We start from the raw sequence: 24,931 nt of genomic DNA, 5'->3' as shown, positions 1-24,931 counted from the left end.
ATCCTGCGTGCCAGCTCCAGATTCAAAGGGCAGAGGGAATCCTGTGTGCCAGCTCCAGATTCAAAGGGCAGAGGGAATCCTGTGTGCCAGCTCCAGATCCCTCTCGTGAAGCCCCCTGGTCCCTGCCCCTCTCAGCATCTCCCACCAGCTCCTCCTGTGCTCAGCATCCCAGCCCTGTCCAGGCACTCTGTGATCCAACCCAGCCTGTTTTAGTCTGGCTAGAGCCAAGATGAGTTAAAAAAAGGGTACCTGAAGGACAAAGTCATTAGAAAAAATGCCTACAAGTTTCTTTGGTTTTTTTCGGGTTTTTTCCCTCAGGGAAAAATGGGGTCATCTGGCTTTTCTTCTTAAAGAAAACTTTCAAAGGAACATTTGAAAATCCCAGACCTAAAGTATTTCGAGTTTTGGTTCAGTTTAATCCTAGTATCTTCCCCTGAGCACTGACAACAGCCTCTCAATTTTTTACTTTTCCACAGCAAACCTGAACAAGTCACTGAGTTCCTAAATAGGAAAGGAAGAGGAAAAGCCCTCTGCTGCAATTTTTATGGAAAATTGAGAACCACAAATGCTCAAACCACTGGGGTGGGCTGTGCATGGGACCATTTCCTAACACAGTGCTGGGGAAGGGTCTCCCTGCTCACTCACCCAGCCCTGCTGCAGCTCATCAAAATGCTTCTTAGGGAAACCGTGTTTCAGGGGAGTCTTTGTGAATTTTTAATGCTGTGTGCTACTTAGTGTTTGCTGAATTCACAATTTTCCACACCACCTCAGCAGCATCTGCTGCAGCCATGAGACCTGGAGCAGCACACAGCCCTTCCCAGCCCTGCTGAGAGCCTGGGATCACACAGATCCAGGGAGAGGCCCATGGGCGGGGCAGGGAGAGGCTTCCAGACCCTTCTGCAGAATCTTGTGATGCAGAACTTCCCCAAGGCACCACCCAGGTTTAGGGTGGGTTTGAGTGGTGCCCTGTGAACACAGAGCAGCTCTGCCCACACTGGCATGCTGAGACCCAGCAGAACAGCACTGACTGCAGCCTCTGCACAGGGAACTCTGCTCTCAGCTCTGCTTTTCTCTTGAAGGTCTTACAGAGCCCAAAAGTGGGGTCTGGAGAGCAGAGGGGGGAAGTGCTGGATGCTGGTGTGAGAAACCAGCTGGGAAGGAGGAGAAAAAGGGGAATGTGGCCCATGAAAGCCAAGACACACAAGCTGTCTGACACAAGGGTGAAGCATGACCCTTCTGCTTTTGGCAGAACCCAATTTACACAGGAGAGCCCTGGCCCTCAGGGCCTCCAGCCCTTAGGGTGATGCTGAACAGTTTCCAGGATAAACCACACTCAGATGAGCTCTCTTCTGCTTCCCCAGGCTCTATTAAGAAAATCACTGGAATCCTTTTACAGTTTTTAAAAAAAGAAACACCACCAAAAGCCCTCCCACCAGAACCCAAGAGCACCTAGATTCACACAAGTGCCATGCCAGGAAATGCTATACAAGATACTCTCAGGAAATCCAAACTAACACTTTTTTCCCCCCCTCAAAGCTGAGGAGCCCTAAGCTGGGAACACAGCCCTGCTCTGTTCTGCTCAAGAGCACAGAGGCACTACAGAGTACTACATCAGGAGTAAAGATAACCCAGCAACCAAGAAAGAAAACTCAGGAGCCACTCTGCACATGGACAACTCACTGTGGGTTGCCTGGCTTGGCAATAGAAACACTTGAGGGAACTCTGTTCCTCTTTGATACACTGAGTATTGTGAGCTTTAGGTAATAGAATAGAAAATGGTAGCTTTAGCCCTTGATGATATCTCCTGTGATGTTTGATCAAACCCTCCTCGTGGAGGAGGTGATTTATTAGCACAGATTGGGCCCATTTGAAGGAAGAGGCATCCTGGTGCAGGAGAAGGCTCATCTGAGAGCTGCATCAAAGCAGCAGTTTACAGAGAGGGTTTCTGTCTCCCAGCACTACCAGCTCACATGTCAGTGCCAAACCTGCCATGAAAAGCTTTCCAGAGAGCAGATAAGCATCCTCACAGCCTTGGAGGAGCACAGCTCTCTGTAGGCTCTCCTTTGCCTGCAGGAAGCTCACTAAAATGTCCTGCCTTCCCAAACTGTTAGCACAGGCTGGATTTCTGGACTGGTTCAATGCACAAAGCCATGGGTGAAACACAAAACCAGAGGACATAATAAGCCAGGAGATAGGAAACAAGATTCCTTGCAAGCCCAGTGGGGCTGGTGAGGGCCAGGCCGTGCTGTGGTGCCTGGTCAGGGGACATATCTGACTGAGGGTTGGTGACATTGGCTGTGGGAGATGGCACAACATTTGCTGTTTCCAAATGTCCTCCCTAATTAAAGAGAAGCTAATTCCAAACCTTGCCTGTCTCCCCCATGGAGCACACAGTGCTGTGCTCCTCCCTGCCCAAATCCCACAGGATTTTGGCTGTGCTCCAGAACAAGGTGGCTCCTGATGCTGATCAAGCTCCTGATGCAAGCTCAGCCCCTGTGAATCTGCACCCAGTGCTGCTGCAATAGCTGGGCAGTGAGAAACATTTAATCCTCATTCTTGTTTTACAAAAGGATCAAAATGCTCAGCATGCTGACAATTCAAAGGTTTAGCAGCCCAGCACAGAAATACCTACTGCAGGCTTAAAACCTGAATACTAAAATTCTAGAAGACAGACAGTAAAAAGAAAAAAAAAACCACTCATGCTGCACTACAATGGCCCAGTCCTGCTCTGGATTGATTTATGAATATAAGAAACTGCTTTCTTTCACAGTGCCTGGCTTCTCCTGTCACTTGCTGTATGAATACATTTGCTCAGTTCGGTAAGGGGCTCTCAGAAAAAGCACAGGGGAAAGGAGCAAGTGGCCCCAGTGATCCAGAGTTTAAGGCTCTTGATACTGAAAAAACCATGGATCTGTTTGCCCTGCTAAATCTTTCCTTCAGCTGCAGCCAGCCCCAGCTGGGTTTGCTGTGAGCAGCCTGAGCCTTCAGCCAGGGATGCTGTGTCTGGAGAGGGCTCACCTGGCTGGGAAGGAGCAGGGACATGCTCAGGTGCCACATGTGACACCCCAGGGCCCAGCTGGCAGCAGGGCAGGGATCTCTGCTCCTTGCTGGTGCCTTGCTGGTGCCTTGCTCTCCTTCTTCCACCTCCTCTACCCAAATCTACCCCCAGCCTCCCATCTGCCTTTCCTGCCCACTTGCCCCATCATCAGCCCCCTAGAGGGAGGGGAAATGGGAAAAGGGAGAAGTACCAGGTGTCCCTCCTCATCTGGGTACTGCAAATCCACCTTTTCAGGAAACCTCTGCAGGGATTGTGTGCCCAGGCAGTCAAGCAGCCCCAGCCCCATGTGAAGGACAGGCAAGCCCAGCACAGTCAGAGTGCATTTGCTGAACAGCAGTCACCTCTCCCTGCCTGCTGACCTTTGAAATGTCAGGCACCTCATTTAGAAAGCAACAATTGGGTTTGAAAAGTTTTCAAGGCTCTGTGACCTGCTCCAGCCAATTTTGCAGACAGTGTCTCCCACTGCTTGGTTTTTCCTTTCCCTTTTTTTCCCTAGGTTTTCCTTCCCCTTCATCTCCCCAGGATTTCAGCATTCAGCACCTCATTCTCTCAGGCTGCTCTTGGTACAGGAGAGTTTAATATTCCTGGCTATGGACAGCCCCACTTTTATAACTTATTTTCATTTAATTCTACCTCCATTTAAATGCTAGAAAACTATTTCTCTCTCTGATTTCCAGCTTAGGAAAACCTTTTGCAAGATCTAAACTCTGCTGTTTTCCTACAATTAGATTACAGGATGCAGGAGAGAGGAAACGAGTTTAGTTCCTTTCTTTGAAAAATATAAATATTTTATCTTGTTTTTACAGTCTTATGCAAGTACTTCCATTTATAGCACACACTTTTTTTCCCCACTGTTTGACACATACCAAGTGTATTAATTGATACCATGATCACTCCAGCTACAAAAGGATAACCAGACAATTCTGCACATGGCTGTGTTTGCATAGAGCCAAAGCCTGAGCCTCAAAAAGCCCAGGGACAGCCATGCATTCCCCATTCCCCACCTCTGGTCTCCAGTTTGAAACCCAGACAGGCAAGCTGTGTCTTCCTACCACTCATCTTTCCAGGCAGAAAATTTCAAATTAATTCATGGTCCCTTCCTGCCCCTCTGTCCTTCCTTTCCTCTTATCCTCCCCCATGGGGATGTCACAGGGTTAAATGATGCTGCACATTTGCTCTCTGCAGATGGTGCTGATGCCAAGGAAGGATGATGATGATCATTATTATTATTATTATTGCTATTGTTATTATTATTCTTCTACACTGCATAGCCTATTGATCTGAATACATTGGTAAAGATTTTGATAAATCTTCAACATTTTGCTGGTAAAGATTTTGATAAATCTTGAACAAAAGTATTAATTCAACCTTTTTTAGAAGCTGGGGAGGGATGTATAAAGGAGAGAAGAAAGCAACTGATGGTATTACAAAGGCGAGGAAGGAAAAGCAGCCTTGCTTAACAAAGTGCAGCATGTTTGAAAGCCAGCAAAGCAGCCAGCTGGAAAAGTAACAGGTCCATGATGAACAGAAGATCCTTTAGAAGGGAAAATAAGCCTCAGTGCACTCATTTTTATTAGCAGACCAGGCCCAGGCCCGTGCTTTGGTGCTGGCACAGCAGAACAACATACAGCCAAATCACTTTGTGCCTCAAGCAGAGCTTCTGTGGGCTCCTGGAGCCAACACTGAGGCTTAAGGGAAAGAGCCCCCATGGATGTGCAAAGCAGCAGAAGCACCCAAAAGGCACACTCAGAAAGACTTGGAGTCCTGCTGCTCTCAGAGCCTGAGGCTGGAAAGCCAAGCAGGGGCTCAACACCAGCACCCAGCTAGGGCAGAGACCTGGCCCAGGATCTGCTCTTGGGTCCAAAGCCCAGGTCCAGGCTGGGTCGATTCTTGCAGCCAAGCCCAGCTGTTCCAGGCCTCTAAATCCCTGCTGGGGGGCAGCAGGAGCGTGGCCAGAGCATCTCAGCATCTCCAGCATTGCAGCTGGCACTCAGCTCTGCTGGGCACCTGGCCAGCACAGACAGCCTGCACCTCTGCAAAGGGTGCAGCAGGGCCACAGAAAAGAAAGTTCAAAAAATAATTCAAAACTATTTCCACCTCTAAAACTTTCCGAAAGTGGTGCAGAGTTTTTCCAGAGCAGCACACCACCTTCCCATGGTGCAGCAGCCAGCCATGGAGCAGAGACACTCAGGCTCCTCCTTCCCAGCCCATGAACATCCATTTCACTCTTGCTCACACATCCTCCCATATAAAAAGATTGGCTGTTCTTCTCAGCCCATGAACATCCATTTCACTCTTGCTCACACAACCTCCCATATAAAAAGATTGGCTGTTCCTGCCCCTCAGATTATCCTTGCTGGGAGTTACAGATGTGGAGGTGTCATTGTTTCAGCTTCAGCTATGCCTTTCCCCACTGCAAGTCAGTAAGATACACCTTTCTCTCACATGTATGTTATCTGGTACTTTAAATGAGTGAGAAAGATAAGAGGAAGAAAAAGATACCCAGGATTTATAGCTGTTCCTGGCCAACTGCCTGAACACAGGCTGCCAGAACATATTTTCTCACAATTGTCAGGCAAAAATTGCTAGCACATTATGAGGATAACTTGCAGCAGTGTATTTGTTCTGGATTCAATTTTTGCCTTATTTAATTTTAATAGCTGTAATAAAAAATCTTCAATAAATACAGCTGATCTGCAGAAGATACCTAATTAAAAAGGATGCCAGAGCCCAGTGCTCTGTCCCTTGTTCCCACAGCAACAAGAGCAGAGGAGAGCAAGCAAGCAGAGAGGCAGAAGGAGTGCTTCTCCTCCACTCAAGATCTGCTCCCCTTCCCCTGAGGAAACTCCCCAGGGATTAAAGGCAAACATAGGATGGCCCTGCTCCTGAGGAAGAGAAGCAGCAATGGAAGCTCTTAGTGAGATTTAGGTGGTGTGGCAAGAGAAATAACCTTAGCTGAGGGTCACAGAAGAATCCTGTGGTGATGGCAAAGACATTTTAGGGAGTCCCCACACTCATCACCTCCACCTGGGTGAGCATTGTCATTGTGCACCCTGGCACTCCTCAGCAACACTGGGAGCACACAGACTGCTCCAGGAGAAATCAGGGTGAAACATCCAGGCTGGAGCACCTCTGCCCCAAAGGCAGAATGGTGCACCAGCCCTCCCAAGGGAGATTCACTGAACACAAGTTGAACTTTTGCATTAAGTCATCTCACAGCCCCTCCGTGCTTTGAATGCAGTTTGGGAAATGTGGCACTGACACTCCCCCAAGGCAGCAGGACAAAACCAGGCCTTTTTGAATCTCAGTTATGGCACATATTTAATCTGCCAGGATACTATATCCAGTCAAGCTGCAAAAATCCTTTCCAAGCACTTTAAAGTTGTGTACCTGTAAAAAAACAAACAAACAAACATACCCCCACCAAACCAAAACCCAAGAAAACAAAAAACCCCAACATTAGCAGAATAAATATCGATTTGCTGTATCTACTTTGAAAAGCAAGATGAGATATTAATGAGGCAGATCAAAAATTGTTAAATCCTCAATGTCCATCACTTCCCTGACTTGCCACTAGAGCCAGAGCTTTCCCTTTCCCTTGTGCAGCCATTTCCATGCAGAACAGACCTTCCTGCAGATTCCCTCCTCTCCTGAAACAGGAGCCAACACTCACAGCTGCATCTCACCTCCACATTTCCTGGCTTCCCTGTGGCAGGAGAAGTGCCCCATTGCCCACCAAACCTGCACTGGTTTGTCCCTGCCCAGGTACCAGGTGCTCCTGGTGCAGCCCAACCTCACAGACTCACAAAGAGCTCGTGGCTGTCCCCTCTGGAGCAGGCCCAGCTTCCTGGCCTTTATCTCCCCTCTGAGGTTTGCTACCACTAACCTGAGCCAGAGGGACATTCCCAGCACCTGGCCCAGACAAGGAGCTGGAATCAGTTCAGGCCTTGTGTCATGAACTCAGCAGAGATGGCAGGGCAGATTCCCATCGACAAGGAAAATACATTAATACAATATTTACATGCATTAATATAATTTATATACAATAATATAATATTACAACTGATATTGTTATCAGGATACCTCCAGCCATGTCACTCCAGGTCAACAATCCTCATGCTCCAGAAAAACCAGGGCAAGAGCCACCACTTTTAAGGCACTATCAATAAAGCTTACATTTTTGGGGTTGGGTTTACAAGTAGGTAATAGCTTATCTATTTTTTTTTTATTAGTTTTCTCATGCCCTTTGCTGGCTGTCCTTGTGCCATGTACACACATTTGCTCTGCAGCCCCCAATTAAATCTCTCAACTTTGGCTCTGGAAAGAAACCTCTTTAAAAACCCTCTCAGCTAATTGAGCAGCTTTTCAAAGTCTCCTTGGTAAACCACAATCCTTTTATTCCCACTCTCCACAACATGGTCATTAAATCTCTCACAATAATATATCCTGTTTACTCCTGTCCAGCTGAAGCCCCTAACGAGACTTGCAGAAGAAACCCCACATCTCCCAGTCCACAAAGAGAAGAAGAAAACAAACTCCATCTGCTTTGGGTTGCACTGTGTGTCACACCTTACTCAGTGTGCTTCAAAGCTGAAGGAGCCTTTGGAAACTGCCCTGGGGATCAGAGGCTCAGCCCCAAATTGCCAGGCTGAAGCACAATCCCTGCTCCACACCCTCCTCCCTGCTCTCTCAGGGACACTCACAGCTGCTGTTTGTCTCCAGCCCTCTGCACTGAAGGAATTGGAAGGAGGAGCTGAGAGAGAGGGTGGATAGAGCAGAGAAAGAGCATTGCCTGTGAAAATGCACAGACTCTGAACACACACCCCAGAGGCTGAGCACAGCTGCCCTCCCCACTGCCCAGCCATGGGGCAGAGCCCAAACAGGAGCATCTCCTTGCCCTGCCAGGTCAGCACTCACTGAGCACAGGGAGCAAGGTGGGCAGGCAGGTTTGAACCTCACAGAGGCAGCAGGAAGGTCCAGCTGATGGATCAGACTGGAAATCCACCTGTGGGGCAGGCTGGTGGGGGTTTCCAATGCAAAAGCTCTGATCCAGTCTGCTCCTCCACTCTGAGCACAGAGATCCCAGCTCAGCAGTGGCCCAAGGGCTGACACTTGTGCCCAGACAGTGCTCACAGGGGGATGACCCTTCAGGTCAGCAGCATCATCTGAGTTTTTAACCAGGATGAGGTGTAGCCTAATATGCAAGTGTAAAAGCCTGTGTGCTTGGTGTCTGACTGACTCTGAGGTTCAAATCCATTTATTGCTGATGCAGAAATGTCAGGAGGCCCCGAAGGTTACAGCAGTTAATGGCTTTTACCATGGGTTTCGCTCAGCAGCTGAATTTTTGAGAAAGAGTGGAAGGAAAGGCTCAGCAGCCACGAGGAGGGATGGTGCTGGGCACAAAAGGCAGCCAGGAGCTGCCAGCACAGCCCTGGAGTGCAGCAACATGTGGTTGAATATATTTTACAGGCACAAGGCAGCAAGCACCACAGGCAGCAAGCACTCCTGAAGGAGGCCAAATACTCAGTAAAGCTGATTTTCTAAGTTTTTCTTTAAGTCAGGTTTGATATTCTAGCTGCAGGTTTTACAGCAAAAGGGCAAGGACACAGGAGATGGCCACCTGCACTGCAAAGTACCTTGAATAGTGAGGAAAGGGCACTCTGCACAGTGCCAGTCAGGAACCTGGCCTACCAGAGACCAGCTCAAGTGTCAGCTCGCCTGTTGCACTCAGTTTAAACAGAGGAACATTCCCAGCTCCTTATAACCCTGCCAGTCCCATTCCCTGCTCCTGGTGGTCACACTGAGACCAACAGTGGCTCCATTGCCCATTGCAATGAAGGATCTCACAGCACTTTCTATTTTGGCTGCCTGCTCTCCCAGCGGGACAACAGAAATAACAATTTTGGACAGTAATGGGCCATAAATCAATGCTGTGCAGAAATAGGTGGAATATGGGCATTTCTGTTAAAATTAAAGTTTTTATGCTGTCATATCATTGACTTGAGTTCTTGGGGGTTTCTGGGCTGAATCCAAACCTTGCCCAGCTCAAACCTCCTCTGGCTTAAGCCTGGCAGTACGGAAACCACGTGTGGGCCCTGATTAAAGCCAGGCTGCTGCATAACTCAGCCTGTAGCACATGAGGGTGCAATTGTTTACAAAGTCATAACCCAGTGCACCCAATTCAAGGTCTGCTCTGAAGAATTAAGGTAATCCAGAAAAAAAGAGAAAAAAATCCACCCCTTGATTCTAACATGAATTTGCTAACAAGCAACAGGAAGTGGCTTTAGAAGAAAAACAGATCCTGAAAAACTCCCAGCTCTTCATTTCTGCAGCAGATACCCTCAAATCTTTGAAGAATGAAAAAGGCAGCCCTGAAAGGGCAGGAGCAGCTGGGAAGTGCCCTTTCAAGCCGGTCAATGATGAAAATCAAATCACAGAATCTTCATAGGTTCATAGTGATGAAGGGTGGATAGAAGTACTGGGCACATCTAATGACAGCCTGTAGAGCATGGCCAGCAGCCACCTTTCACAATTATCTCAAAATTCATCATCTGGTGGATAGGTTTGTTTATTATTTTGGGAACAGCATGTCCCAATTCAAGCAGATGTCCTCCCTTCCAAATCATGTGCTGTGAGCTTTGCAAGGACTTGGAAGCGTAACTGAGAGACCTTGGGGATGATACAGGAGTCCAAATAACTCAAAACAAATTCAAACTTTCTCCTTGTAAATAAAGGTCACTGCACAGTCTTACAAAAGGTGCTTTTTGATTGTCACGTGAAATCTAGACTATCTAAATGCAAATCTTTTCTTATTTACTTAAAAGACAAAGCTAAATACATTCAGACTGGTCATCTGGTCATGGAAGACCTATCAGATTTATCCATAGTAACAAAGCCTGATTCATTACTGAATCTTTCTACTTACATGTGGGAGGCTGCTAATACTGGTTTTGTTATGCAAGAATTATAAATATTCTCACTGAGAACTAATGACTTAATTTAGATGCACCAGCAGGATAGAAATAGCTGAAGGTTTTCCCAGCACATGAGGAGCAGTGGCCATGCAGAAGGTAATTACCTGGCTCTAGAAATAAGTGGTTTTGAAGAGTGATAACCCATTAAAACAGGTACTGCAGAACACCCAAGAGCTCACAGTTAAAGCACAATTCACCACAGTGACTGTGGGAGGAGGGGTTATGTGTGCAACAAGAAGCTTATTAGGTGTTCAGGGTCTTTTTATTCTGATATCATTTATATATATATATATATTTATATTTTGAGTTATCAGTGCCCTAAGTTGGCATCTTTTTAAGATCCAATAAAAGAACCCAAAGTTACAATGCCTTAATTTTTCTTCCTTGATAGCCACGTTATTGAAGTCCAAGTTGCTTACAACCATTCAAGTCCTGTGCAAGTGCATCTTCTAAAAGAGCCTCAAATTCATGGGGAAATGGGGGAAGAGAAGTATTTCAAGTTAGAAACAACTTGTGGAGAGTTACCAAGCTAAAAATGGGGTCTTTGGATCATCTGCTCACCAGTGATAATTTTCTCCATCCATCTCTCTGTGAATTTCTCTGTGATCCCATGCTACCAGAACTGAAGAGGCATTTTCACTCCATTTTACCCCAATTTCTGTACTAATAATTCAAGATAAGCAAGAGGCACTCAGAGTGAAAGGAGGAAAAGGAAGCATTTACACAGTAATCTGTGTCTGGTTGCATTTGTGAATTAGAGCTCTAGGCACATACACAGACAAACACACATTTCTTCCCACTGTAGGATCACTAGAGAGGATCAAAATAATTTCTCCAGGTGGGGTCTGGAAAAGGTGGGTGAGAGGTATTATTACCACTAGACACCCTGCAAATTCCCCAGATCTGTAAGATCCTCAGAGGAACTGTCCCTGCCTACAAACACGACACTGAGGACAGGCACACAGCATTTGTGAAGGGCTGGAAATTGCTGGAAATTGCCGGTAGCTTCACCCATGTGTTCCTCTGGAGGCCCCCTACACCAGGATTCATTCAGCCTTCCCCTCTGCTGCAGGCTCAGGACTCTCCCTGCTCTCCCACCAGCATCCCTTCATCAAGAAATGCCATCCATGGGAGAAGCTTCCCTCTCTTCCTTTGTGTGCTGGTGTTTAACAAGGCTGATTTCTACTCAGCTGACACTTAGGATATGCCTTCCTGAACATTATGAAGAACTTGAGTTCTTGAACATCTCAAGCTGGGGCTGAGAGATTTGCCTGAGGCTTTTCATTTGCTTGGTTTTGGTTTTCTGCCTTTTTCCAGCTTTTGGAGCCTGTGAGGTCCCCATGCCAGGGGTCAGCAGTGGCACCATGGCCCCAAAGGCACCAGGCAGAGCAGCAGTGCCGGTGCCATGTGCGGGCAGCAGAGCTCCCTCTCCTCACAAGGGCACAGCCCCATTCACAGCTGGCCAGGCTCCCTGGCCAGTTGGTGGTGATGCTGATGTGCAAATGCAAAGCCATTTGTGTTCCCTTCTTGTCAGGAGCTCTCTATGTGCCCCCATGGTTTGTAGTGCAATTTGCTAGGAGACTTGTAGCCCTGGGATGTGCAGACCTTTCCTTACACAGAATAGCAGCATAAATCTCATTTAATGAGCTCTTAAGTGACTAACAGAAATCTGTGAGCAGCTATTTAAAGGATAAGCCCTACTGGGATAGGAATGGGCACAATGCCATTGCCCTCATGGCTCTTAACCAAGGAGCCCTTTCCAAACACCAATTCCTGCTCCATTCATGCTTCCTTTTTCCCCCTTTATTAGCTCTGCTATGTCCTCTGCAGGCCCTCAGCTGATCATTCAGATCACTGAAAACTGAAACCTCCTCTCAGCATTACTCTGGATTTCTTCACACTTCATTGGATTTCGTTTCTGATAAGAGGAGCTATTCAGGACAGCATGCACTGAATGGCTTCATTCCCATCTTCTCTAGGTATAATTTGAAGGGAGAACCAGAACAGTTTGGGCTTGGTCTTGGTACAGAAATCACAAGGGCAGCAACAGGAAGATGCCAGGCTGACTGAACCACAGTATTAACCCATCACTATCACTATCAGGTGCAATACTGCACCACTGCCAGCCCCTCCTGCCATTTTCTGTAGGAGTTTTATAACCAAGGTTTTGGCATATTTCCTTTTGCATCTCTCCTCTTCCAGGCCAGAGGTCCAGGGGAAACCCCCTAAAGCTCCATTGCCTGGGAAGTCAGACCCGGGGGTGGGTCAGACTGGTGCCCATTGCCATGAGCAGGATCTAAGAATTACAGCAAACCCCACCAAACTAAAGCACAGATCAAGCTGGCTGCACTTTGCATTTGGTTACACTCTAGGCATGGGGGCTGGGTAGTTGCAGTGAGTTGGAGATTTCCAGATAAAACATCAGTTTTTGGGAAGATGCTTATCTATAATGGATTGTTAGCAGTTAGACTGTTCTGCCAAAATAAAACTCTTTTAATCTTTCAAAGAGAATCCTGGGCTATTTAATTGATTAGCAGCTTTCTAATGAGAGGATTAAGTACACAGTAGATAACTGAGATGATTGGCAGCTCTACTGCACCAGCCTAAAACAAGATGCTTCCTTTTTCCCAGCACATTCCAATTAAATGATTAAGTATTGTTTACTGGGACTGGGAGGATTACAAGACAGTAGGTGGATTTATTAGCAGAGAAAGGAAAAACACTCCTACACAAAAGAAAAAGATTATTTTGAATGACTAACAGCCATGCCCCTGCAAAGCATGACTAGATCTAACAGAGTTATTCACTCTCAGGTTACACTCCAGCCCTTCTCCCTTTTTCAGACCATTTGTCAGTTTATCCAGTTATCTCCAATGTGATCAGCATTTCCAGGTGTCTTATGCAGAGCATTTTCTGAGTTTATCATGTAGATAGTTACAAAACTACTTGATATTGTCACTGGGGAAAAGGTTGAGAACTTAGCTCACATTATAGACAGAATCTCACTTCTCTGGAACAGGAGACCAAGATGTTTTTTAACAAGCAGGAGATGCTTCATTAGCAGCCTTTTAGTACATGTAGGCACTGAATCAAATCACCTAAATACAAGTACCTGAACATGGCAGGGGAAATAACATGGTTTGGCATCTTGCAGCAAGAGCATCCAATTTTACATGAATTAACAATTTATGTGAGAAGGTTTGGAAGAAAGGGGGAGGAGGAAGATGCTCTTAATCTCGAGCTATCAGGCTCCATAGTTACCGTGCCTGAACCAGCCACTCTGCTTTAACACAATATGTACCATTTTTACCAAGCTGGGGGAAAAAAATCAAAATGCTGAAAAGATTTCCAAATTTATGACCCCTTGACTGCACATTAAATGAGACTACTCCTTATCTTACAATCCCTTCCTTTGCCTTTTAGGTAAGCCTCTAACCATCTGATCTCTGCATGGAAAAAGTTAAATGAGATGTTGTGGTTAAACCAGATGTCAAGAGCCAAAGTTTTGTTCAGATTTTTCCCTGCTCTATTTCTGCAGGGTTCCTACACAGGTTTCTGAGAGTGGCTTTGGCACAGCTGAGGAAAGCAAGGGTTGCCAGCTCTGGGGGAAGCTGCCAGCCCTCTCTGCCATGGGAGCTCTCCCCAGTGTCCCCCATCACTGGGTAAGGATCCAGATCCATCTCAGCTGGTTCATCAGAACAGCAAAGCCCCAGCCAGACAGGAACCTCTGCAGCTTCTGTTCACAGAAGCATGTGAACAGAGTCAAATATTTTGGTAATCTGTGGACTTGTGTTTTTAACAGTCTGTCCAAGGCTCAGGGCCCCATCCTGGGATTCTGACAAAAATGAAAAGTGTGAGATTTTCGTTTTTCCTCAGAGGGCTGTGCACAGCACCTGCTGGGAGACATAAAAGCAGCAGGCTGATGCTTCCACTGTTCCTTGGAGCTGTAACAGGCAAAGCCATGAATAGCTGAATTTCAACAAATCAATAAATTAAAGTCCAGAATGTCACAGAGAAATTGTGAAAAAGAGATCCCCAGGGATATGAAATACAAAGATATTACCTCTGGCTCTGGAAACCTCTGAGCCCTAGTTTTCAGAGGGGCTGTACCAATGGAAATATTCTTGCACATCTCCTGCAGCAGCTGCTGTGAGCTGCAGGAGGCTGGAGAGGGGCAGTGGGGAGCTGTGATCCCAAAAGGCTGCAGAGGAACACACTGAGCTAACTATAATGAGTGGCAAACTCTGTTATCCAGAGCTCATCAAATATGAATGGCTGGTGACACTGGTCACCATGGCTAGCAAGTGTCAAGGAAAAAGCAGCATCTAAATAAATGTGAGGAGAACCCCTGGAGGATGCACAGTCCTTCAGGGGACAGCCCCAGGGTGACAGTCCCTGCTCTGTGGGACTGAGGGCAGGGATGCCCAGAGTGCCACCTGGCAGGAGCCAGCCTGGGGGGCAGAGCTGTCCCTTGACTCCAGCTGCTTTGTGCCAGCCTGTGCCCCTGAAAAGGGAGGGGCAGCATTGATCCCATGGAGAGCCCCCACTGTGCTCCAGGAGCTGCAGGTCCTGTGCACTGCAGGCAACAAGAGTGGGAGCAGGGATGGAGAAAGCTCCTTCACCAAAGAGCACCTGGCCTTCCTTAAGAGATCCAGCCACTCTCCCTGCAGTGCCCATTGAGGGTCAGGAGAGGCAGGAGTATTTACCTTCTCTGCCTGTGCTCAGTGGTGCTGGTTTCCTCACCCCCTGTAAGTGCAGCCCCTGCTCTCACCCTTGGCAGTTCAAATACCTGCCCAGCACCATCTCTGAAGTCAGACAGCCAAGAACATAAACTCATGTTTTCTTCTCCATTCTCCTTGCATCACACAATTGCTCAGCTTTTCTAAGCAGCAAACTTCAGTATCCCATTACTCTGTCAGTTGCCATAACCAAGGGCCCACAGTTCCATGGCATTCACTTCTTATTTTGAGCCAGCTGGCAGCACCCTCCTTACCCAGGGGCAGTGAGGATACCCATCTATGAGCACCAGCAGAAATCAGGTATCTCCCTTCTACAGCTGGAGGAGAACAACCAAACTCTGCCCTGTGCTCCTCTGCACAACCCTCCCACAGGTCCCTCTGCAAACACACAGAATTTTGATGCACATTGAATTTTCTTCTTGTACAACAGGGAAAGAATAGATATTAGCTCTTGGGATTCTATCTAAAATAAAACTGATTTTCAGGCTGTGGAAGAATCCTGGGGTTGGGCCCACTGATTCTTCTTTCCTTCAGCTTGTTACCTTTCCAGTTCTCCCTTTCCAAGTCATTTAATGAAGACTCATCCAGGTTATTCCAAACATAAGGACTTGGCTGGGTCAGTGCAGGTGTTCAGCTTTCCACAGGCACAGACTGAAATCACACATCAATGTGTCTTTGATGTATGGTCCAGTCCCTCAGGAACCAAACTATTAATCTTGCCAAGTTAGGTTTGTTTTGCAGAGCTACTTCAAGCTTGCCAAGGGGTGGATCCTCATTTATCACTTACCTGTGATTTATTTTTATATTGTTTTTGTGAAATTGCTCTTAATCTGGTGATTCTCCCACAACAACTTGTATACCAGGATCACTTCTGCTCTAAGAACATCTTTTCCAAAAAAACCCCAAAAGCTTTTCTGATGTTTTGTGTATCAGCATCAGACTCAGTAAACTGAGCAACATTTAAACTTAACATTTTAAAAATGTTTAAAATGTTAAATGGTTAAACATTTAAACATTCAAACACTTGGATGTTACTATCAGGAAAAACAGTAATACTGATAATAGTCCAATCAAGAAATGTGAAGTATGAATGCACAGACTTACCATTTTTGTCAGCTCTTCTGAAAATCTAGAATTGAAAGAGAGAAAGAGAAATGTGTTAACTGTGTGTTGTCCAGCATGGGGGTGAAGCCCTTTGCTCAGCCCCACACACAGGGCAGGTTCAAGTGCTCCAACCCCTCAAGACCCAGTTCAGGGCTTTACTGAGCTCACCCTCCCCAAGACTCAGCTCATCTCCCCTAGAACAACACAAATTACTGGTGGAATAACTGGAATAATGGGTGCAAATGCTTTCAGCACTTCCAGCACCTCCCTCACTTAAAGCTGAAACCATGAATCCAACACCAGAAAAATACACGCTAAAAAAAATCCCAAAAGTCATGCAGCCACTCCAGACAATTTCTCTGGAGTCAATAAAATCTCTTAAACCAAGTTTCACAGCTCTGCACTTCTGAAAAAAAATTATTTACAACATTTTTTTAAAGCATGTCTCCTGCGTGGGAAGGAGATTATATTTAGACTTAAAACTATAGCGTGGAGAACAGCCCACAGAGAGGAATCAAATGGCCATTTCAGAAAGAAAAAAAAAAAATTGCAATAATGTGTAGTACTGTAGAACTTGCCAGGGAGAAAGAGTGCAGAAACAACTGCAACTTTTTTCACCAGTCTCATCTGAGGAATTGTCCCCTAACACTGAAATCAGCTGGTCCCTTGGAGGGCTCTTGCTCTAACTGAGTTTTTAACCACACACACTGATTAAACATTCATTAGCTAGCCCCCCTTACTTGATGCATATGTATTACTTCATTTTACACAGTCACACCCCTTAAGAAAAATCCTCTCATGGATCTTCAACATTTGGTGTCCTTTGTAGGTGGCTGTTCCTTGCCCCCACTTTTGAGTAAGCCAAATACCTTTGTTTTGCATAACTTCTACTTTGTCACCCCTGCAGAGCTGAGCTGCCATCCTGCTTGTGTTTTGCATGACTTCTGCATCCCTAAATTACATCCTTCATCTGCTTCTCCAGGGCTGTGCTGTTTTGCTCTACTGACCTTGCCAATAAAATGCAATTAATAGCAAAAGGCCTGTGCAAAGGCTGGAAAATTACGGGTGCCTGCCAAAAATGGCCACTAGCACAGGTTGGCCATAAATTACCAAAAAATTAACATGGGCAGAAAAGGTAAAATATTCTCATCATCTCTTCAAGCCTGACCCTATTAATTTGAGCAAGAACAGAGATTTTAGTTGTACAAAGAAATTTCCCTGAGGAGGGAATAAAAGCACCAGCAAGACAGATCAGAGTCTGCCATAAAATAGAATCTCATATTTTCTGGGTCACAAAACCATTAAATATAAAAAAAAAAATACCAGAAGAGAAATTGCTGCACAAAGCAAGAACCCCAAGAGACAAATTGAATTGCAGAATATGCTACTTGACTGAATATGGCTTAATTAAGGAACATTAATCATTCTTTTGTCCAAAATCCTTGTGAGGCTCTGCAGCCCAGGGCAGAGTCAAAGCAGGACTCTCTGGTGTACTTCAGCCTGAGCCAAACCAAAGTGTTGGGAGTCACAGAAGCTGCCTGCAAGGATTACAGCTTGTGACCACACCAAAACCCCTCTTGTGCTGATCTCCATTTTCTTAGAGAAATTAGAAGGTTTAGGAGGGAAAATCCAACCTCTCTCCACACTTACAGATTTCATTGATGTTAAATTTGGGGTCTGAAAGGCCAGCCAGTCATGGCTTGTCTATGGGAAGAAGGAATAAATCCCAGCAGGACCCCAGCAAGCTGCATGGCTTTGGCACACATCCCTCACTGTGCTCACTGTGCCCTGCCCACTGTTTGAAATATTCCTCTTCTCATGGCTTGGACACCCCAAATCCTCGCTCCCCATGAGCACCTCCAGAGGACACAGCTCTCTTCCTGGATGCTGGTTATTTCTGGGCTTTTTGTTTCATCAGCACATCCTTCTGTTGCTCTTCCCACTGCTTTGAAACCACGGTGTTACAGCCAGTCTAACACAGCAGGAACAATGCCTGTCCTAAGGTCCCATGGGAGATCACCATCCCACTAAGAACAGCTGGCAGAGGGAGAATGGGAAGGCAAAACCAATAGGTAAAATGCAGATTAAAAAAGGAGAAAGGCTCAACCTGCAGTGCTCTGCTCTATGGAGCTGTTTACCTTGCAAGGAATACTCGGAGCAACAGGAAAAAAAAAAAGAAATGGAAGAATTGCTTAGAAATTGAAGTATTTATATCCAGCTTCACTAAGTGAATATTTTAGGGCTTTAACTGTCCCAGACACTCCCTAAAGTATGACTATTTGTAAATGAACACGTTGATGTGTTGATGAAAGATCACATTGGCTGTGTTACTTATCAAAGTTTATTCTACAGGACCAAGCTGCTTGGCTTTTATTGCTAATGAGCAGGATTTATTCTTTCAACTTAATTGAACCACCTAAAATTTGCACACATAAAAAAAAAATTAAACTGGGACACCTGGAGGGGAAAAAACAATTTAAGATAAAGTCATCTGTCAGCACAGGCAGGCACTGCATCAAGATATGAGCCCTGGAATGAGCATCGGGAGCCTGATAAAGATGTAATATAGTCTGTGATAGCTTGGCAGTGCTGCCAAAAATGCTGCTGCTGTGAAGACCCAGGATTTATGTTCTAGCTCAGCAGAGTGCCCTCCCCCACACAGCCCAAAGACACCCTCTGCTCAGGTCTTGGATTAGGTGTTCCAATGAGGGAAGGAGGTGGTGAGCTTTCCATAAGGGAAAGGTGTAAAATGTAAAGGGGATGGAAGGGAAACCACAGCCCCTCATAGCTTCCCTATGGACCAGAGGGCAGACCCATGATGGTGCCAGGCTCCCAGGGAGCTGGGGGCTCCCCCCAGCTCCAGAAGAAGGGAGCACCACTGAGGCTGCTGTGTCATCTCCAAGGCAGAGCTGCAGAGCCCAAACATCCCCAGCCAGCAGCAAAGGCACTCAGACTCAGCCAAGGCAGCAGCCCTGGAGGTCAGAGAGAGAGGAGCCAATGAAATATGGATGGAGAAGTGCCCTGTCCTGCCAGGCCCTCAGCAGCAATTGGCTCCCTGTGCCTGCACGTGGCCCAGGATCCTCCCCTGGCTCAGCCTGGCCAGGGATGCTCTTTCCGCTCCATCACCCCCTGTTCCCAACCGTGGGGGCAGTGCAGGATCTCAGATGGGAAATGAGGAATTATCCACTTCAAGTACCACAGCCACCATCTCCCCCATCAGCTGTGCTTTGAAGCTGTTAAGCAAAGCTCCTGAAGCACAGGCTAAGTCACAGAGTGAGCCCACAGGATGCCCACAATATGGGCATTAACCCATTCCGTAGGATTTATACAGGCAGTGCATTCAGTTTGCTGTCTGTGGCACACTTAACCCATTTACCAGTGGTTTAGATGAATATAAACACTATTTTCTCTAAAGCAAAGAACTTCTGTCAAGATTTCCAATAGGTTTTCTCTAAATGTATGATTTTTCTATTCTCTCAAATGGCTACTGTAGATATTTAACTGCCAGAAGTAAGCAATTCAAAACCCTGGTGGTAATAATAAATGTGAAAAAAAAAATGATGGCTTCAAATCTAAACGTTTATATCTGCCTTCTCATAGCTCCTGGATGAGAACATGCCACACTGGAGGCTTCTTAATGAAGGGTTTCTCACAAATTTTCTTAAATTCACAATAGCACTCCCCTAAGAAGCCCAAGAATTATTAAAGGTTTGTGGAGTTTATAATCCTTTCACCAGGTTAATAAGATGTTGATTTAAAATAGATTGCAGCTGAGCTGAAATTCTGTTTACCATCATAATCTGGGTGCAGAATAGAGGACAAACATAATCGTGTCTCATGCATGAGGAAAGCCAATGGATGAGGAGGCATCCAGAGACCCACACAGACCTAAAAATATTATTGATCCTCATATTATGTTCCTGCATTCCTGTTCTGGCTTTCTGTTCCTCTCCCTACAAGTCTTGACACTTCCTTTGGAGTTGAGACAAGGTTTTATATCAGGTATGTCCTTTATTTCTCAAACTTGAGGCACCAGTAGGAATCTCCTCTCCTGCAGCCTCTCTCTGTTGCTCTTTCTGGTGAAAATGTGAGAAAATAATGACCTGAAGCTTTGTCACTATAGACTATGTCCTTAGACACCCTCAGGTTAATGAGTGTTCCCCATTCTAGGAGAAAGGTTTTATTTTGTGTTTCAGTAAGGAATATGCCATTGGTGTAAAAATACTGTCCCATCTGCACTGGCTCCCCACAAAACAAGGCTGCTGCAGAGCTCCAGGTCTCTGGGCATTTTACCACTTCAAAGCAGATCCTTTTTCTTTTTCCCTTCCTCCCCAAGAGAAGAGCAGCTGACACCATGTCCCAACCTCTGCTTTCACTCTTACCTTCTCTTTAGACTTCACCTGGCTGTCCTAAATTAAAGTTGCATGAGAGAGGTAAGAGCTGCAGCTGATGTTCTGACCTGCTGATGCTCAGCACTAGAAGTTACTTTTCTGTTCAGCTGCATTTCAAGCACCCACTTGCAAAGGCTGGAGATCAGAGGAGAAGGGATGGACTCTCCTGTGTGATCATGTACCTGGCAGTGAGCAGTTCCTGAAGGAAGAGAGCCTGGCCTGCCCTGGCCCTCCTCTCCAGCTGTGCCTGCAGGTACAGCTCAAGGGAAGATGTCAAACCATGGATTTCACAAAGGGAGGATAAAGGAGGAGGAAAATAGCCCTCCCAGTTCACTCACAGTGAGAAGGTAAACAAGGGCAAAGGAAGGGGAATGAAGCAACATTGAAAAAAAACCCAACAAACAAAATGAAAACAGAAGGAAAAAGGTCAAAACACAAGAGGAGCGAGAAGGGATTCCTGGGATTCCTGTGGTTGCAAGAGCCTTGCTATTGAGGGCTGCACTGGAAATCATTCATTGGCAGAATGGCTGGAAATGGCAGTTCTGGGTGTACATTTGGAAATGCACCATTGGCACAACCTAAAATCTCTGTATCTTCTATGCAGAACCTCACTCAATCCCATGGGGCTGAAGAAGCACAAACCAGATTTGGCCACAAGTGAGGTTACAAGGTGAGCCATAAGAATGAGAGATGGATTTGAAATGATCTTCCTGTCTAAGAATAAAAAATCAGATAAGGGTCAAAATTAGTTTTCAGCAAACAACAGGGTAGATAAAACAGAAAGCTTCACCTGACCTGAAATGAATGGAACTGTGTTCTTCAGGAGTGTTTAAAATAAAGCCAAAAAATCAATGCATTGGCAAGAAAGGAGGCAGGGAGGCCAGTGCTGCTTGGGGCTCACAGTCCTGCCATTCATAACCAAGGCTGGTCCTCACTTTAGATGCCAAGCAGGAGATGAGCTGTGAACCAGATGGAGCATCTTCAGCTGCAGCTGCTGTGACTGACCTGGCCTCAGGTGCTCTGGGGTTCACACCTCTGCTGTCAGCTCAGGCTTTTGGCAGTGACAGGAAGGCAGGAGATGAGCAAGGGCAGTAAATCAGCCAGCTCTGAAGCACTCCCAGAGAGAACAACACCTGCCTGGACATTCCTGTGCCTCCAGGGCCATCCACCTCAGCTCTGTGTTGCACATGCACTCATTCACACTCAGCAAATACAATCTCACAGAGAATATACACCCACATAATATATCCTCCTTTTCACAAGCATTGTGACATTGAGGATTTGTTCTTGACTGGAAGTGCCACCATCTCCTCTTGTGGGTTGGAGCAGCTCTGTGACAGTGTTTAATACAGGGGGTTTGTCCTTGTGGGGGCAGGAAGCACCAGATGTCCTGTGTCCATCCAGCCTGAGTGGCTGCCAGCCCTGAGCCTTGGGCTCCTGCAGCTGGAGCAGACCCAGAGAAGGCACCTGAGGGTGGGCACAGGATGGGTACAGACCCCTGGCTCAATCTCAACCCCTTACTATGATTTGTCCAGTGTAAGAGCTGATCATTCATTCATTCATTCATGCTGAACTAGTGAACATTATTCAACCTTTTTTAATCCTTTACCTAAAAGGCCTGAGGCAAAGTAAAAGAAAAGCACAGGAGCCAGCCCAAAGTTAAGACTGATCCTCCAGGGGCAGTAGCCAGGCTGATGGCAGAAGACATCTCAGCCCCTTGTTGTGTTTTGCTCCTCTTCAGCCCTCAGTTTTGTCCCACAACAGCACAGTTGTGTTTCTTTGGTGGAAAGAGCACAGGGAAGTTTGTTCTGACACACCAGACACCCTCATGGAGGAGTCAGAACAAGAGCACTGGGGATGGATGAATTAAAAGAAAGCCAGAAGAGGAAGAAGAAGTGACTAAGGTACTATTAGTGTCAAAGCCATTTTATCTAATTCATAACCAAGCCCAAGCTTTCCCCTCCTCCCCAGCCCCCAAGAAACTGCCCACATAGCACACCAGCTCATAGAAACCAGTTAGCCAAACATAAAATCTTTTATTTCTTCCTCCCCCCTGGAGAAACTGCACTGCTGCGTGGCTGGGACTCGCTGCTTCCCCAGCACATCCATCAGCAAAAATGTGAAGGAGTTAAATGGAAAACAGGTTATCATCCCTGAGCATTCAGTGGGATGCTTGTTACTTTCATGCTAATATGTGAAAATTAAGCTAGATAGGTGTTCCCTGTTGAAACCCTTTGTATGAAGGGGGGGTCTGCAGTGCACTTGAAGAGCCCATTACAGCGAAGCCACAGCTTCAATTGCCTTTGCTTTTGTGCCTGGAGAAAAAGGAGAAAATCAAGTTCTAAGGAAGGAGGGGAAAAAAACCCCTAAAGCTCTCAAATCTTACATTTCCAGAATCCATTTCTACTTTCAGCAGGTGAGAAAGGGCTCCCAGTACCATTGTGAAAGGGAAAAATGATCAGGAGCTGCACGCCCAGCTCTATTGTACTTCCCACTGAAATAATACAATGCTCTACTGTGTTTCCCATTCTGAAAGTTCATGACTCTTTTCCTAATCTCAAAGCTCAAAGTGAAAAAAAAAAATCACTTAGAGATAGTAAAATTGAATGGATAAGATACCATTTTGGTGGCAAAACACTCCTAACTCAAGAAACCTCTTAGATAAATTTAATGTTGCTTTCTAATTGCATTTGTGCTCTGAAGAGCAGATTCCAAATTATTGTAAAATTTTGGCAATTTCAAGACAGATTAAAAAACAAAACAAGCCAAAACAAACCAAAACAACAAAAAAACAGGAAAAAAAAATCCCAGGAATTCCCTCCTGAGCAAGTTAATTTAAAAGACATGAGGGTGTGAGTTGCACTTGTTTCCCCAGAAGCTCACTGCCCCAGCCTGCAGCTGCCCACCTGCCGGCCCCTAACACGGGCAGGATCACCCACCCATCCATCCTGCTCTCTGAGCTGCTTTTGGCAACTAGAGACAATGGCTCCTCAGGGAACCAAAATGCCTCTCAGCTCAGGGTGCTCAGAGATGGAAGAGTTTCAGACTCTCCAGCCCACACCAATGCCTACGGGTTCAGCAAATTATTTACAAAATGTACGGGCTTGCCTTGAAGAGCTACTACTGCCTATCCTGTCTCTAAGGAGAGCATGAGTTATCCTTTACTACAGCCAATGCTTCAGTAGTTTATTTTGCATTCATTACTTCTTTTTTAATTTTTTTTTAAGCTAGGAGATAGCAAAACAGAGGATCCATGTGTTTAATTACTGGATGCTGCAGAAAGACTGTAATTACACCATTTGCACTCCGGCTGATTCCACCCCACTCTCCCAATTCATTTAAGTGGAAACAGCCTCGGTAGCTCCCTAATCAGAAGGTCTATAAATACAGCAATCGAGGCACTGAGCACATCCCTGCCAGCCCCCCAAACCAGGATTAAACACCTGCAGTGCATCCTCAGATGCAGGACCTGGGAAAAGGCTGCAGAACCTGGGGTGTTCACCGATGCTCAGCCCATCCAGAGGGTGCAGGGAACGGGGCACCTCAAAGCCCAGCCGGCCCCGAGAGTTCAGAGTCCTGCCCAGGAGAAGGACACGAGCTACACTCTGTGCCCATCCGGTAAAAAAGGTGCGGGCTCAGGAGAGGCAGTGCAGTATCCACACCGCACCCCGTGCCCAGCCCGCTCCAGCAGATGCAGAACCAAGGTGCAGCTTTTCCCCAGCTGTCCCAGAGAGCGCAGGGCAGGGGGACAGGGGACCCAGGGCACCCCGACAGTCTGGGCTGTGCAGCACCGGGACAAGCGGGCGCAAGACCCGGGCTGCAACCCCATAGCCTGGGCAGCCCCGGGGCCCCGATCTGCAAAGAAGTTGTTAAATCTGAGCACACCTAACCCAAGGAGCCCGGGAGATGCAGGAGCTGGGCTGCATCCCGTGCCCACCCCATGCCCATCCCATCCCATCCCAGCCGGCCGAGGATGCGGGGAGCAGCCCTGCTGCCGAGCCGCCCGCGGTGCGGGGTGCAGGTGAGCTGAGAGCCGGGCTGCAAACCCTGCTCAGCTGCTCCGGGAGATGCTGGACCCGGGGAACAACAGCGACCCGAGGGGCTCCAGCGGCTGCGGGACCCCCACGCCCACCCAGCCGGGATTGCCGGAGCCGGGCGGCTCCGGGCAGCGCGGGAACATCCCCGCTGCCGAGGGGAGGCAGGAGCCGGGCTGCGGGGTGCAGGGAGCACTCACATCGAGGATGACGGAGGTGCCCTTCCTCTGGGCGGCGGTGGCTCCCGGGGCCAGCAGCTCCCTGTCGGCCAGGCCCTTGTCGCCCATCCTGGCGGCCGCCCAGCGCAGCAGCCCGTCCAGCCCGCGCAGCGCCGGCGCCGGCTTCCGCAGCAGCTTCTGCACCCCGGCCCGGCAGTACCGCGCTGCCTGCTCGCACATCGCTCAGCCCGGCCTCATCCCGCCGCCGGGACTCCCCCTCCTTCCCCTCCTCCTCCTCCTCCTCCTCCTCCCACAGCCGCTCGGCGGGCAGCGGGCGGGTCCGCGGGGGATGCTGCCCGAAGAGCGAGGGGGGAGTTTTGGGGTGGGGGGAGGTCAGCTCCCCCTTCAATACAAAGCACCTTTTTACGGATTTTATGTCGAAAAGGCTGTATTCGTGTTCTCTCCTCTCCACA

At 47.2% G+C, this 24,931-nt stretch overlaps 1 protein-coding gene across 1 annotated transcript in view; it reads right to left on the bottom strand.

Moving 5' to 3' along the window:
* The window catches only part of NECAB2 (N-terminal EF-hand calcium binding protein 2), a 70,941-nt gene extending 46,211 nt beyond the window's left edge, over positions 1–24,730 (bottom strand). Inside the window, exons 1-2 of the mRNA XM_036390596.2 lie at positions 24,501–24,730; positions 15,876–15,900 (exon numbers count right to left, since the gene is read on the bottom strand). Of these exons, the coding sequence (XP_036246489.1) occupies positions 15,876–15,900; positions 24,501–24,698 (223 nt within the window). The 5' untranslated portion in view covers positions 24,699–24,730. The remainder of the gene's footprint in view (positions 1–15,875; positions 15,901–24,500) is intronic.
* Positions 24,731–24,931: the final 201 nt, after the last annotated feature.

The sequence above is a fragment of the Molothrus ater genome, chromosome 12, assembly GCF_012460135.2.
Source record: "Molothrus ater isolate BHLD 08-10-18 breed brown headed cowbird chromosome 12, BPBGC_Mater_1.1, whole genome shotgun sequence".
NCBI classification, from domain to species: Eukaryota; Metazoa; Chordata; class Aves; order Passeriformes; family Icteridae; genus Molothrus; species Molothrus ater.
Note: the sequence above shows the minus strand (reverse complement) of the source record. Positions and strands in the feature narration are given on the sequence as shown.